At 38.9% G+C, this 15,454-nt stretch overlaps 1 protein-coding gene across 1 annotated transcript in view; it reads left to right on the top strand.

Annotated features, from left to right (window-relative positions):
- Positions 1–14,550, top strand: part of KIAA2026 (KIAA2026 ortholog) — a 55,369-nt gene extending 40,819 nt beyond the window's left edge. The window contains exons 8-11 of the mRNA XM_035893528.1: positions 1,003–1,118; positions 4,037–4,102; positions 4,699–4,886; positions 7,048–14,550. Of these exons, the coding sequence (XP_035749421.1) occupies positions 1,003–1,118; positions 4,037–4,102; positions 4,699–4,886; positions 7,048–10,652 (3,975 nt within the window). The 3' untranslated portion in view covers positions 10,653–14,550. The remainder of the gene's footprint in view (positions 1–1,002; positions 1,119–4,036; positions 4,103–4,698; positions 4,887–7,047) is intronic.
- The last annotated feature ends 904 nt before the right edge of the window (positions 14,551–15,454 follow it).

The raw sequence follows: 15,454 nt of genomic DNA, 5'->3' as shown, positions 1-15,454 counted from the left end.
GAGAGAAAATCCTCATTTACGTAAAATGCACAGAATTAGTAGGGTGGCAGAAGTACTAGAGTATATACCGCATCTCATTTTGTAGCTGTTACATATATATGCATTGTTCAGTCCTTTATGTAATAAACTAGAGAAAAAAGTTCGGGGAAGAAATACTCACAAGGGATATCTAAGAGCATTAAGAGATGTGTTCTGCAGCATTAGGGCCACCATGGTTGTGCTGTGTATTATGTATATACATGCTAATTCTCATTTCCCAATGTCTTTTGTCCTCAATTCAGCCTTTCCAGATTTATTAAAGCATTAATTCTTCATGGAAGATCATAATATGTATACCAGTTTGGAAAAGAAAATAATTTTTAGTTATATATTTGAGGTAAAAGCTTAAAGCTTTTATGTCGGAAAACTGGTCTCTGCTGCATGGTTTGTTACTTCATAAATGGCCTGTTTGTAAAGCTTTTCTTTTGCAAAAAACCCACTTTATCTAGAACTTCAAATAAAATACAAAAATGTAATGCAAAAACTGTGTCGTTTTTAGCCCTGAAAATAGGAGTAATTTTTTTTTTCAAATAATATAAATCATATCACTTACATTAAATGAGATTATGTTAGACTTTCTGTAGAAATTTTATCTCTAACTATTAAACACGTACATACATGGTTGGTTTCCCTGACCTGAATGGATTACTACCTATGTTAGTTACTCATTTAAATAATTTTAAACATGTGGTGTGTTTGTAGGATTCTGCTTCAGTTTTAAGTTTGACCTGTAAAAACTGCAGTATTGCTTTTTTAACTAGGACATTATCCTATTATAGTATATATAAAAAAGTAGAAGTATTAATGTCTAACACAGATTAAGGGTATATGTAACTGTGAAACTTACTAATATTTTCTTCCAGCTATTTTCCTCATATGCTGTATTAGTGTACCAGGATACTGTAGTACTAATATAACAAGATTCAGGTCTAATGCAATAAATAAATGGTGTTTATTTTGCAGGTAAGGTGGTACCACCGGAAGCAAGCAGTAAAGGAATTGCATGGTACGTTGATACGACTGCTTAATGAACTGTTACCATGGGAACCAAAGCTAATGAAAGCATTTCAAAGAAACAGGTAATTAGCTGCTTTTTTTAACATAGGTGCATGGGATGAAAACCAGAACAAAATTCACCTTTTAAAAAATAATCAGTAAGTTGGCTTCTAAAATGAAATGACAATACTTTGAAGAGTGAGGCAGTGGCAGTGCTTTAGTTGGAAGAATTATTTTATGTTCCAGACTTACTGTCTCTAAATAAAGTTGAGTTTAACACCCTAATTTTTTTCCTCTAAAATGCCTTAGAATGCTGAAGTGTGCCTATCAACAGTTGTATCACAATCTATCTAGGACCTGTATTGTTATTCATTTGAAAACCTGTATCTACAAAACTAGACCAGGGCTTCTTAGAATACCTTGTCAGACTACCTACTGTTTAAAGCTACCTAAATTGGTTGCTATAGTATTTGTCACAAAGCAATTCTTAAAATACTGTTTTGAGGTCTTTGTAACACTGTAAATTTGAAATGTATCTGGAATGAGTTGTGTCAGAGGAATATCAGTGAAGCAGTGACTGATTTAAATCTAATAAGGGCAAGTATCAGTATCAGTGAAGATGCTGCCCAGATTATAAATCCTGTGGAGACTGGATATTGACTTGGTATCATCACTGTGTCTTCAAGCTTGGTGCCATTGTTTGTCTGTTAGCCATATAGCTGTTGCTATGATGATACCTTAGTTTAGCCACATAGACATTTAAAAAGCAAGTCATGATTAGAAGCTTGAACTCTTGTTTCAAATTATAGGTAAAGTACATGTTGAGTGTGAAGGAAGCAACTTACACACTTGTGTGGTGCAACTAATTCTGAAAAGTGTAAAAAGTATTATGTTTAAAAAAACCAAAACAACACCATACCACCAAAGACAGTAAACAGATAAAACTGCTAAGAGTTGGTTTCTTAATAGCTCAATTTATGGGTATCATGCCTGAATTAAAATCCCTATTTGGAAATTTAGGATGTTGTTGAACATTTTGATTTAAATAATGGACTAAAATACAAGTTTTGCTTTTTTCTATTCCTTTCTATTCAAGTTTCTGTTCACTTTACTTATCTGTTCATTTCTTCCTGTCTGTAGCAGTTCAGACTCCTTTTGGAAATGTGACAGATCATAATACTATTAAAAAGAATTTCCATTTCCAGTATATAAGGTTTCCAGTTTTATCCTTTATGTAAATTCTGCTGTGGAATGGTTTGTGCCCAGTATTAGTTCTTATTTGTTAAATGTGGTTCTACAATACAGAAGTAGAACTGTCATGTAAAGTGTGTAGAAGTACTATATATGAGGTGTGTCTAATATGAGTAAATTGTAGTCTGGAACTGAGTGGCTGAGGTCTTGCATGTGTGTGTACTGGTAGCTAGAGAGGTATGCTCTGAGACTGGAGGATAACTTCTGAGACTAACTCATATTTCTCAGGATATATGCTTTAGGCTGTAAGCCTAGTTTCTTCAGCAATGCTAGCCTTGGTATCTCCATGACATAGCTGTTTGGACAGACACACAGTATACCAGGGAACAGCTCCAGCTGAAAAACAATCTTTACAGATCATGGGGAGGAAAGAAGAGATGGAGGGGGGGGTGAGGCTAGATCAGTGTCTTGGTCTGGTTCATTATGCAGCTGCAAGTGTATAGCACCAAATACAGTGGTGAAGAAAGGTGTGTGAAAGCTGGTGAAAGGGGAAAAGCAACTGAGTAAAGATTGCTTATGCTGGTGTAAGCAGCAGCACCACTGCAAGTCTAGCAGTAGTTGCAGTGCCTCTAGCGTGTCTTAGCCAGCTACTAGCATCTACTAATTGAGTAACACTGTTGGCCTTCTAGGTTGTCAAGGGCTGGGCCCTCCTTCCTTCTGTGCAAGACCTCAGTATGGAGTAAGAGTCTGGAGTATTTCTTCCTTCCTTTTTTGTTGTCTTTAACTAGTAGGAGCACTCTTTCTTAATAAAATCCCTTTTTTTTCCCTGCCTGAAAAGTCTTTTGATCTTCTCAAAATTATAAGAGTAAAATGTCGAATGGTATTTGAATAGCAGCAAGGTTTAAAAGGAAAGGTTGCTTGTGCTCACTGATCACATTTGTTCACTGGCCCCACAGCAGAAGTTCCTCAAAAGAAAAAAGGAAATTCCCATCCAGAAGCTTTTAGTACAATAGTGGTTTCCTAGTGTCCTCCTGTGGTTCCCTAGTGTTCTTCTATAGCTCTTCCACACCTAGACTTCAAGCTCAAAATCCTAATGACAGAGTTGAAGTATTGTCCACACTGCATCTTCATACTTCAAGGTTGTCTTCTCTCAGTGAGTGTCAAAGCTGGGTGTAAACTGTTATTTTAAACTATTACTGACCCTGACCAGCCTCACCTGGGCCTCCATCCTCATCACCTGCCCATGAGCCCAGGATCCCCATTTCAGGTCATTCTGCAGCCTTCAATGTCTGTCATATGAATGCCAGTTTCCAGCTCAACTACAGCAGTTACGCTGCCTGGCCATGGGTCCATCTTGGACCTGTGTCATCACTGTTAACCTGCCCAGAAATCACTCGACTGGATCCTGATCCTGTGAATTGACATCCCAGCTTGATCTCAGACCTCCCTAAGCACAAGGAACTTGCCTGTTAATCTGGACTCTTGGTTGAACCCAGTTATCACACCCTCCCCTACTAACTGTGACATCATGCTTAGCTCCTCCCTTTCTGTCTCTTAGGGAGCAGCTGGCCATTGCTGCACTCAATGCAAACAACTTATTTTAATGCATAAGAATGCATAAATTTAAGATCTTATTCTTACTGTCATAAGGGTTAGATCCAGACTAGAGCATAGATTCTATTCCACACAAGGTGCTAATTGCTATAATCTATTGCTAAACAATTTGCTCAGTAATCCTCCTGGATATTGTGTTGGTTACCACCAGCTGAATCCTGTAGTTCACTGTATTTGTACACTAAAATACTCCTAGATCTCATCTAAACAATGGTTTAGAAGAAGGGACAATGGAAATATGTTGCAGTCTGGCAGTATCAAGGTAAGTGGATGTTTCTGAATGGTGTTCAGATGATGTATTTCCATCACATGCACATTCTTTAGTGGAGTGTGAGCCTATGGAAATTACAGTGGCAGCTGGTCTAATGGCCCAGTGATAAGAAAGTTTTCTTAAAGGAGAAAGTTATATTACGGTCCCATAGCTGGGCCAAAAGCATGATTCATTTAAGAAAAACAAGATTTATTTAATTCTGTAGTTGGGGTTGCCTTCTGGGGGAAGAGTAGACTTGTTACAGTTAATACTCAAGTCCATACAGGTACATTTGTCACAATGCAAGATGAAGGAAGAAGCAGAAGATGGATGCAGTAAAACAGTGAAGGTCATATTTGACTCAGTCTTTTTGCCTATTATTAGAGGACTTAATGACCTAGAATTCAGTTCTGGTGAGGGAAGGGACATATCTGTCACATTTTCTGGGTTTTAGAGGCTTGCACACAGAGCTACCCTGAAAATTTTTGAAGGGCACAGGCAATTAATTCTACACCAACTTTTTGTGTGGCAGCAAATACAAATTAAAAAAAAAAAAATCTTAAAAATTGTGTGGTTTTTTTAGTGAAGTTAGTTTTGTCATTTTCAAGGTCTAGATTGAAGAAGGACTATGATGACTTTAAAAGACATCCAGACCATGATAAATTTACCAGAGAATTGTGGAGTAATGATGAAAGTGAAGTTGATTCTGGCAAAGATTCTTTTGCAGTAGTATGCAGTAAATCTTCAGAGTCTGCAGAACATGTGGAAGTTCCCAAAAAAGATCACCCAGACAATGGTAAGCATTTACTGGAATTTGGTAGCGTGAACTTGATTCAGGAGCTGAATCGAGTTGATTCAGGAGCTTAATTTTTCCATGAGAGCTTGTGTTCTACTTTTTACTGTAACTACTAACTATAATAATACTGAAATAGCTTGTGATGCATGTCTGATGGATGTAGGCTAGAAGAGAACAGACATGACCAAGATGAAAATTCTGATTAATGCAAGTGTTTGCCATTTTTGTGCTTAACTTTTTCTGTGATAACATAGTAGGCCTGGTCAGAATTTATGGTGGGTTGCCAGATGCCCACCCAACTACTCTGTCACTCCCCTTGCTTAACAGGACAGGGGGAGAAAATAAGATGGGAAAGCTCATGGGTCAAGATACAGGTAGGGACATCACTCATCAGTTACTGTCACAGGCAAAACATGCACTTGGGGAAAATCAATCTGAATTATTGCCAAACAAAAATAGAGTAGGATGGTGAGAAACAAAGACAAAAACTAAAACACCTTCCCCCCTCTGCCCTATCTCCACCTTCTTCCCAGGCTCAATTTCATTCCCCATTCTTCTGCCTCCTTCCCTGTCAAGTGGCAAAGGGGGAATGGGGTTGGAGGTTGCAGTCAGTTCATAACACTTCATTTCTGCTGCTTCTTCCTCACACTTTTGCCCTGCTTCAGCATGGCATCCCTCACATGGCATATAGTCTTTCATGAATTGCTCCAGCATGGGTCCTCTCCACAGGCTCGAGTCCTTCAGAATAAGACTAATACAGTGTGGGTCCCCCATAAGCCACAGTTCCTGTCAGGAGCCTGCTCCAGTGGGGGTTCTCCATGGGCTGCAGTTTCAGGGCATATTCACCTGCTGTGGAATGGGGCCCTCAACAGGCTGCAATGTAGATACCTGCTCCAGCATGGTCCTCCATGGGACGGGGTCAACCTACTTCACCATGGTCTTCACAGGTTGCAGGGGAATCTATTCCAAGTGCCTGGAGCACCTCTTTTCCCTTCTTCTTCACTGACCTTGGTGTCTAGTCCTTTCCGTCACACTGTTCTATGCAGAATTTTCCATGAGGCATCAGCAGCTTGGCTGATGGACTCAGCCATGTCCTGCACTGAATCTGTTTTGGAGCCAGCTGTGTCTGGCACAGGACAGCTCCTGGCATCTCTTCACAGAGGGTCCGCTGCAGCCCTGCACTGCCAAAATCTCAATGCACAGGGCCCTCTGTCCACCAGGCACTCCTGCCTGCATCCTAGGTCCTCCTATCCACTTCAAGCATCCCCAGTTAGCTGGCTGGTCCAGCTCAATGCTCAGTATGAAATATGTGGCACTGCACACCCTTGTCCCACATGCAACCCACACTCACTAGTCCACCCAATATGCCAGCCCAGACCTCAGCCCCTCCTGCTAGTCCATCTTGAAGTTTGACAGTGAATATATACACACTGCCCCCACACACACCAGATTTGGGGGAAAATACAGATGCTCACCCCCCAGCAGCCAGCACGAGGCACACAGGCTGGGACCTCCTGCTCTGTCCTTGCACCTCCCCCTTCCTCTGCATATCCCCTCCTGGGTTTGGATAGCTTTACTTATTCCCTCACCCCTCCCGGCCCAGTGTCCAGGACCTCCTCTGGTTTACAGTCATACCAGCTGCAAAGTCCAGGTTGATCTTCCTGGAAGGGGCACCTGCAATTTCTTGATAGCCTATCAGTTGTTGTGACTGGTGAGGTTGTTTCTTGTCGTCATTTCCATGTGTGTCTTGTTAGATTTGTGTGTCTGGTTTTTTTTCTGGCTTCTCCCCTTTTCCCTCAGATTCCCAATTAACAAGGTCCTTGATGAGATAACCTTGCTGGAATAAACATTCTCACACTCTCACATGCTTTTATCAATTAGTGTGAATGACCAGGTTTGGTTTTCCTCACTGTCTCCCATGCTGGTCAGGTTTCTATCCCTGTATGTTCTGGTTTATAATTTCCTCCTTTCCTTACTACCCCCTTTTTGCATTGAAAAAGGTCCTTGACCAGATGCCCTTAAAGAAGCAGACATTTTCCTTCTACATATCCTTACACTTGCAAACTAGCATTTTGCCATTAGCTAGACACTGTAAAATTGTTATAAAGAGGTATCAGTTGCAAATATGTAAAACACAGTTTCTGTTTTAATATCCTTGCAGATGAGATGAAACAATTAGAGATGAATTTACCTGCAGGAAAAAACAGAATTCTGAAAAAAGAATCAACTTCTAAAGAAATACAGAAGACACTGTCCAAATGTGTTAAACGACAGTCCAAGCAAAGCAGTTGTCTGGATCAAAGCACTAATGAGCTTTCACCAAGGAAGAAAGCTAAGCTGAGCACTAATGAGGCTGTGGTCCAGAGTTCAGAAAGTAGCCTGCAGCCAGAGTGTTGTTTGACTGAGCTGAAACAATTTGAAGGGTCAACTCTAAAATCTTTTTCCTTGACAGATCCTGCAACATCAGTATCAAACTTTCTGAAAGGGACCAAACCCATCCAGGCCTTGCTTGCCAAGAATACTGGGAACAAAGTGACCTTAACAAATAAACTGTCACCTCCCCCAGGCATAAATGTATCTACTTCTGAAAAGACAGTTTTATCACCTTTGGAATCATCACTGATAAAACCAGCATTGCCCTGCCAGACCAGTTCAAAGACTCCTTTACAAATGATATACAAAATGCCAAATGGCCACTGTGTACCAATAGACCTTCACAACAGCTCTGTGAAAATTCAAATGCAACCTGTGATTGACCCTAAAACGGGAGAAAAAGTCATGCAACAAGTTCTTATTTTACCTAAGAATTTTCTTGTTCAGCAGAAAGAAGGAAAAATTGTGTCCAAGGACATTAAGACACTACAACAAAAATTATCTGACTTGCACTGTACAACTTTACCAGAGATATCAAATGTCAGTGTTTCTTTGACACCTGTTCTGGTAACAGGCCCTGCAAATGCAACCACTCAGTCACCTACTACAATTTCTAACAAGAATATTACCCACTTGTCACAGGTGACTGGTCTCATGAACACTACACAACCATTGCCTGCTGTAACTTCAGTAGGTAACTTACTATCACCAACAATTAAGGTGAGCCAAACTGAAACTGACAAAATCAAGACTACAGTTTCAACTGCCATGCTCCCTGTGTCTTTGACTTCACCCGCTCTTTCTACAGCTTGCCAGTCTTTGATATCCACGACAGCGTTAAGTGGGTCTACAAATGCTTCTGCCTGTCGTAGTCTTGCATCACAGCAGACAACCGACTCCTTTGAAACTAGGCAAGAGCTGAAGACGGTGTGCATTCGAGAATCACAATCTATTCTGGTCACCACAAGAGGTGGAAACACAGGAATTGTTAAAGTGCAAACAAATCCAGACCAGATTTCACCTAGTAGTTTATCTTCTAGTTCAGTTTTCACTTACACACCTCAACTTCAGGCCTTTCTTGTGCCAAAAACCACAGCATTGTCATGCTCTACTCTTCCATCTGTAGCAACAGCCACATCTGGTCTCACACATATTGGACAATCGTCTCTTTCTAGATTTGCCCCCTCAACAGCTGCTTCTCTTAACATTCCAGCTTTCCCAGCTGATTTTACCCAGGCAATGGAGAAAAACATCAAATTCACATTACAGCAGCCTGTTGTTGGGGGCACTTTGGGTCAAGTAATAGAGAACTCCTGCAATGTATCCTCTCCTTCTTTATCCTCCATATCATTAGCTAGCAATTTGATGTCAGCAACTCCAAACAGCCCTGTTAGTGTCACTAGCATTGGACAAAATAACACTGTCATAACTCCAAATTCTTCTGTGCAGCAACAAGGTGATACTAAAACAAATCCTGTTACACAATCTGAGTCTAATTCAGCAACAAATGGAGATTTAATCGGTGGTACTCCAGTCCAGAAACTCACATTAGTCACAAATCCACCTATTTTATCACCATCAGGAGTTAGTATTATACCCTCTCCAGCATCCACTGGTGTTAATGCTCAGAAGTTGGTTTTCATTAACACACAAATTGCCAATGGCCCATCAACCACCAATCTAGTTGCAGAGTCATTGAAACATAACCTTCCTTCTTCCCTAGGCAAAACCTTCGTTAGTGCCACAGAGCAACCACAGTTGGTTCTGATTCCATCTAGAGTAGGAGCACCAATAAGAATAAATTCATCACCAACTATTGCTCAAGTAAAAGATGCAAAAATTGGACTAAATATAGGTCAAACCATTGTAAATACTAAAGGCATTGCACAACAGGCTCCAGCAGTTAATATATTGCACTCTGCCATTTCTAAGGGAGAAGACAAGAAGACCATGGGCTTGGCGCTGTCTTTGACAAATAATAGTACTTTGGTTCCTGTTCCAAGTTTTGTGAGTCAAAGTGCTGTGTCAGCTAATGAATCTGTGTGTGTTGCAACAAAAGCTGAAAATGCTTGTACAGTAACAACAGCAAATGCATGCATAGAATCTGTTTCAGTAACATCAAGTGGGACTTCCGGGACATGGCCCACTGTCTTGACTGGTGGAGATGATTCCTCAAGAATAAGGCCAATTCTGGGTAATCGACTGTGTACATCAAATATTGGAAATACTGTGGGTATATCAACTGTGAAAACAGGACACCTTGCTTCATCTGTGCTGATTTCAACAACACAACCAACAGTATCTCCTCAAAACTTAGCATCTGCTTTGCAATTTCCAGTCATTAGCTTGCCTGGATCTGTAGCCGCCCCTCCCAAAGTGTTACATACAGTTCCTCAGTTGGCAGCAGTTCCAGCTCCTCTTCCCGTACCAAAAAGCCAGTTGCCCACACTGCTTCAGTTTCAGTCATCAGGAGTTTCAGTTTCTATGCCAAGTAATGCAGGCATTCACAAACCTCAGAGTGTATTGCCCCCTCCATCACCAAATACAGGTAAAGTAATTAGTTTTCCTAGTTTTTCTTCCCTACAATGCCAGCAGGTGCCTCCCAGTACAGAGAAACATAGTCATGCTTACACTTATGCTTCTACCATTCAGATGTCTGTAGCTTCACCAACTGTAACAAGCAAGGCAGGAGGTCAGTTGAATGAACCTTGTATTCAACAGAAAATAGTCATTAACACCTCTATGCCTTTGGCACCTGGAACTCAGATAATGATTAATGGTACGCGTTTTGTTGTTCCACCACAAGGCCTTGGAGCTGGCAGCCATGTTCTTGTTCTTTCTTGTAACACAAAACAGACTCCTCCTTTAACTATTAACCATGGTCAAGAGGCTCAAGGTGTACCAATTGTTAATCCAATAACCTCGAAAATCATGCTAGCACCGAGTAATTCATTAAGTTGGCAAATATCAAAACATCCTTTGAAAAGCTCTACAAAAATTGTGAACTCTTTTGGGTCTGCAGATGCTTTACCCATCGTACATGCAACACCCCAGATATTTAGTACTCCACTGTCTGCAGCAACACTGTCTGTGTCTTCAGTGATAAAATCTCCTGTTAATGTAGCTACATCTTCTGGGGTTTCTGCCGTTCATCCTCCGAACTCTCACTTACCAAGCAACACTTCGGTGTTTCACTTAGATACTTCTATCAAAAAACTGTTGGTCAGTCCAGAGGGAGCGATTTTGAATGCTATAAATACTCCGTCATCAAAAGTTTCTTCCCTGTCTTCATCGCTGCCTCCTGTTGTTGTGTCCACAAACAGAAATCCTACCACTGTCGTCCCTGCATCTCAGTCATCTTGCCTTGATAAACCTGACAAAGCTGCATCCTGAGTTTACTGCAAATGAGCCACTTTGAAATTTTGGGGCATTCTTCTGACTTTGGAAGTTGTAACAATTGAATAATTTCCTTCATTGTTTGAAACTGTTGATTTACTCAAAATTACTTAAGATTACAGTTTCCTGTTTACCTGTGAGGCTTAGGAGGAAGAAAAATTTATTTGGTTTGTCAAAGAAGTTTTCAGAGAGTTCTTTAGTAAAAAGGTCAGAAATGACCAATGAGTTCATTAAACATTTCAGTTTGGAGTAATCTAGCCTTTTGCACATGTTCCATCTTACAGTATGGACTGTTTGCCAGTGTGTTTATGACAGTATATATCTCCTTTTTGTTTGTCAGATTTATTTTTGGTTTATTTCTGTAAAAAAAAATATTTATGCATTGTAAAAATGCAATCTATGGTATAGAATTGTACATATTCATGAATTCCTAACAATCTGTACTAAACTATATGTACAAAGAACTATGCTGTCTTATTTATGTTTTGTTTACATAATGTATAGTTTTTTAAGTATTTTAGTAACTTTGGACCAGTGTACTGTTTAGCAACAATGCAGAAGAATCTGCATATAATAAATCAAGTTGCTGTACTGCTTTGTGTTGGCAATAGTTTAAAAATGTGTGTATCTGCTACACCATGGCAGAATACATATGTATACATCTTACTACTTAATACAGAAGCATCTCAGCTTTTGGAATATAGTAGAATGAAATTATTTAATCTCTTCTGCTCTTCTTTGTGGTTTACATGTCACACAATTAGATAGGAGTTGGAAGGAAGCCTATCTTGTTGGTCCTCTTATACAACATGGGATAATTCATACTTCATCAGTTCTTAATAAATGTTTTCTTATATTGCCTGAAATCTCCAGTGACGTGGTAAGGCTGGAAATGGTTTCCCAGACACCAGTCTCAGTCACACTGGTTGCTGTTCAGGACTACCATGTTTTGTCATAAAGTTCATATATACATCGAACAGTTAATTATTCTCTTTTTTACAGCCTTGTATGCATTTCCACATGTCTGGTAGCTGTAACAAGGTCACTCTTCAATCTTCTGTCTAGCCATAACAAGCTACCCAGTTTTTTCACCAGTCATGCTTTCTAGACCTGTATTTTTTTCTTTAGCGTTTAATTGGTCTATCTGAAAGGATAGTGCTAAACATCACACAGTATTAAAGGAGGCCTTATTAGCACTTTGAGTGGGGATAATTCACATATTACATAAACCTTCCTTTTTTATGCAATATATTCAGTATTTGTTGGCTTAGGTTCAGCTTTTGATCTGATAAAAACCCTTGGGTTATTTTCTTAAGGTCAGCTGAGTTCACCAGTGCCTGCTGCAGTGTTCGTGGAAATAGAGAAGGTTTTTAGTATCTTTTCAGACTTAGCATCTAAGGAAAGGGTGCCTGTCTGGCAGCTCTTATTTTATGGAAGATTATGATTTTAGTGCTGTTTTAAAATCTGAAGTCATGGTCTCTGTTAGTTGTGTGGAAGATCCCGTCTTGGGCTGAATACCTTTGTATGTGTTTTTTTGTCGGGTATTTTTAGAAACAAGAAGGGAAGATTTCAGAACAACTCATGAATGTTAGTTGCCTTTTAAATCACTATGACTTCAAATGGGGATAAAACCTTACATACCTATTTAGCAGTATTCTTAGACTGATTTTCATCAAGATGAAGCTTAAGCTTTTGCTTCTCACCCTGTTGAGTTTTCTCCTTCCTTTCCCTGTGTGCTGTACACAGTTTGGCAGTTTGGATCCTGGGTTGAAGAGTTAAGACCACAGCTTACTCCCTCTGTGTTGGCTGCCCTTCATACTGTTCTCAAAAGTAATCTGGTAGCTAGTCAACTAGAGTTCTGGGACAGTGGGGGGAAGAAAGGCTTGTGCCTTCTGTAGGTACTTTCCCTTTCTGCACTGACTAAAAAATTTTGAAGGGGAAAATTACCTCTTTCTGGATCAGCAATCTCTGTCTTACCTCAGGACTGGGAGAGATGGAAGCTGTCAGGTTTGGGGTGAAAAAAGGTTTGTTTTTATTTTAGAAAAAGCTACCTGATACTGTTCTACTTCTCATTAAAGGTGTTAGGTAGTCAATTTTGAATATGCCTAGTAGTAAGCGGTGTCTGCCTGCCAGAGTTTATAACATTACGGCTTTCTAAACCTGACTGCATTTTGCAAGTGAATGCTGCAGGTGACTTTTCCAACAGAGGAAGGTGGCAGTTTCTTCATGGACATTTTACATACTCTAAAATCATATATATCAGCAACACATTTTATTTTCATTTCACTGGTGGAACCTTGAGACTGATTTTCTTGGATTTTTCTCTTCTCTTACAATAGCTGGTTTTCCTTTTTAATTTTTATTTATATTTGTTGTAAAGTGAATATCTATGTTGTTTGGAAAGCTTAAGACTAGATTCTACTATTGCGGTCTAGATGGAGAAAAAAATCTCGCATGGCATTTTTCTGTGTGTTAATGTGGTAGACAGATTTGTGCTGTAATTAATTCTATAAAGAGAAAAGTTAGAAAAGTTTAATTGAGGAACTCAGAATTCAAGCTACTTACCTGAATGATTTCTTAGCAATTTTCTGCATTAGTACAAAAGTATTTTGTAATTGTTCTATAAATATTTTATGATTTGGCAGGCATAAACTTTGCAACATGCAAAGTTTGATTCAGTTTGAATAGAATTTTCATGGACTTTTATTCTCTACTGGACACCTGTTCAGATTCCAAATCTTATTGGAGAAAGGCTTGAGATTGCTATGTAATGAGTTTGCATGATTCATTGTTTTGTAAAAACTAATTTTAGTCATTTTTGTGAATAAAATTCCTCTTCCCATCACTCCTCTCTGATAATATAAATGTCGGTCAATGTAAGACTTTCTTTCAAATGAAAGTAAATAGCCGTTGACAATTTGTTACGTATCTTTTGTTCTCGGTACCAAATATATAGTTTTACCTATAGCACAAAAAGAACTGTAAAAAAGTAGATTATATTCATAGATGCAATGAGAAAGCAGACCTACCTGCATCTTCACTTGAATTTAAGAAGACATCGAATTACACTTGTAAACATACATAAAAATCAATCTTCAAAGAAAACACATTCAACATTTCAGAGCTTGTAAAATGTCTTGCTTTTAGACCCCTTCAGATTTATATACAGATATTCAGACAGTATATTATATACAAAACATCGGGTTTATTACCTAAATGGACATATTCTGCACAATAATTGTGCTTTGCTTTGAGTAGAAAAATTACATTCATTTTGCCTCACTGTTCAAACCCGTGTGCGTGTGTGTGCTATTTTCTTCTAGGGATTATGCTTCTACCATACTAGAAGCTATTAAATTTCATAAGTATTAGGGGTCATAGAAGTACCTGTTCAAATCAAGTGTGTTACTGTCAAGTCACTCTGATTTCACTGTATGACACAGCAAAGAATACAAGGCAAAAAGTGAAGCAAAGATTCTCATTAAGTGAAGAGAAACTTATTTGTGTCATGTAAGTAGGTCAGATAATTACTAAAAGCTTGGCATTTGAAGGGAGTCCATAGCCTCATCACGGAGTTTGTTTCATAGCTCCTTGTGCTTATATTTTGTGGTAGTGCAGAATTTTAGTAGCCCAATTTGATTTTAAAGTAAATTAATAATTTTTACTAAAGCATGAATGTTTATAATGTTGCCTTTAAAAAGAACAACAGAAGGTGCTGACAGACTTAAATTCATGTAGCCTGTTCTCTGTAAGCTGTACCTGAAGTGAGTTTACTGACTCAAAATACAATCAGTAGTGCTGTTTCAGACTAAACATCCATCTGTCCTAGCATCATGCCTCTTGAAGCAGTGAACAGTAGCAGTCCAGAAGATCAAAATAACAGGCCTGAATACTCTTCTAGTATTCACTAATCTGTGAGCCAGTGTCTTCCTCAGACAGCTGCAATTGTTTATTTAATAGCCCTCTGTATTTTTCGTGATGAAATTGACCAATCCTTTCTAGAATTCTTCTTGAACACAGACAAAGTATTGCCATCCAGCATTCCATGGTAGAGAGTTTTTCACACAGTGTGTAAACAAATCTCCTGTTTGTTTCTGAACCTGGCACTTGCTAGTTTCATTTAATGCAAATAATGTTTATATTGTAAGATACAATGAGCCTTTGCTCTTTATTCATCTTTCCATGTGGCCTGTGTAGACCTTTGTTGTGTTGGCTGTCTCTTTTTTAGAATAAAGAGACATAGCCAATTCTATTATTTCTTATATAGAAGTAATCAGTTACTGCCATTACTGTGTATACCATTTTCAGTTTTACTATATCCTTGAGATGTAGGATCAGAATAGTGGATGTTCTAAAAGCACTACGAATCTGTTCAGCAGTGCAATGATGACTTTTCTCTCATAATAATGATTTCAAATTTTGAGGGTGGGTTTCTGACTATTATTAGCCTTGTACTAACTTTTTTGTAGAAATATCAATTGTAAACCAAATACACAGCAGTGTCAAAATAAATTCAATTCATCCGGTAAGACTATACCACTCGCAGAATATCATGGCTGTAAAGACATGATCTTTAAACCAGGTTATTGAAACCGGACCAAGTCTGGCACTCTCCTCTCTCTGGACAGTTCCTACTTTTGTTTGGTTTAGCTCTCAAAAATGTAGGAGGACAAACTGCTGTAATGATTTTGAATGTGGTGATTTTTTTAACTCATTATTTTTGTGCATGGGATGCAAGGTCAAGTTTATATATTAGGTACATGATCATTTTATACACAGTGGCACCCAAATAAAAATTT

This window comes from Egretta garzetta, unplaced genomic scaffold, assembly GCF_000687185.1.
Source record: "Egretta garzetta isolate BGI_Z169 unplaced genomic scaffold, ASM68718v1 scaffold250, whole genome shotgun sequence".
In the NCBI taxonomy this organism is placed as follows: domain Eukaryota; kingdom Metazoa; phylum Chordata; class Aves; order Pelecaniformes; family Ardeidae; genus Egretta; species Egretta garzetta.
This window is presented reverse-complemented; position numbering and strand designations above follow the sequence as displayed.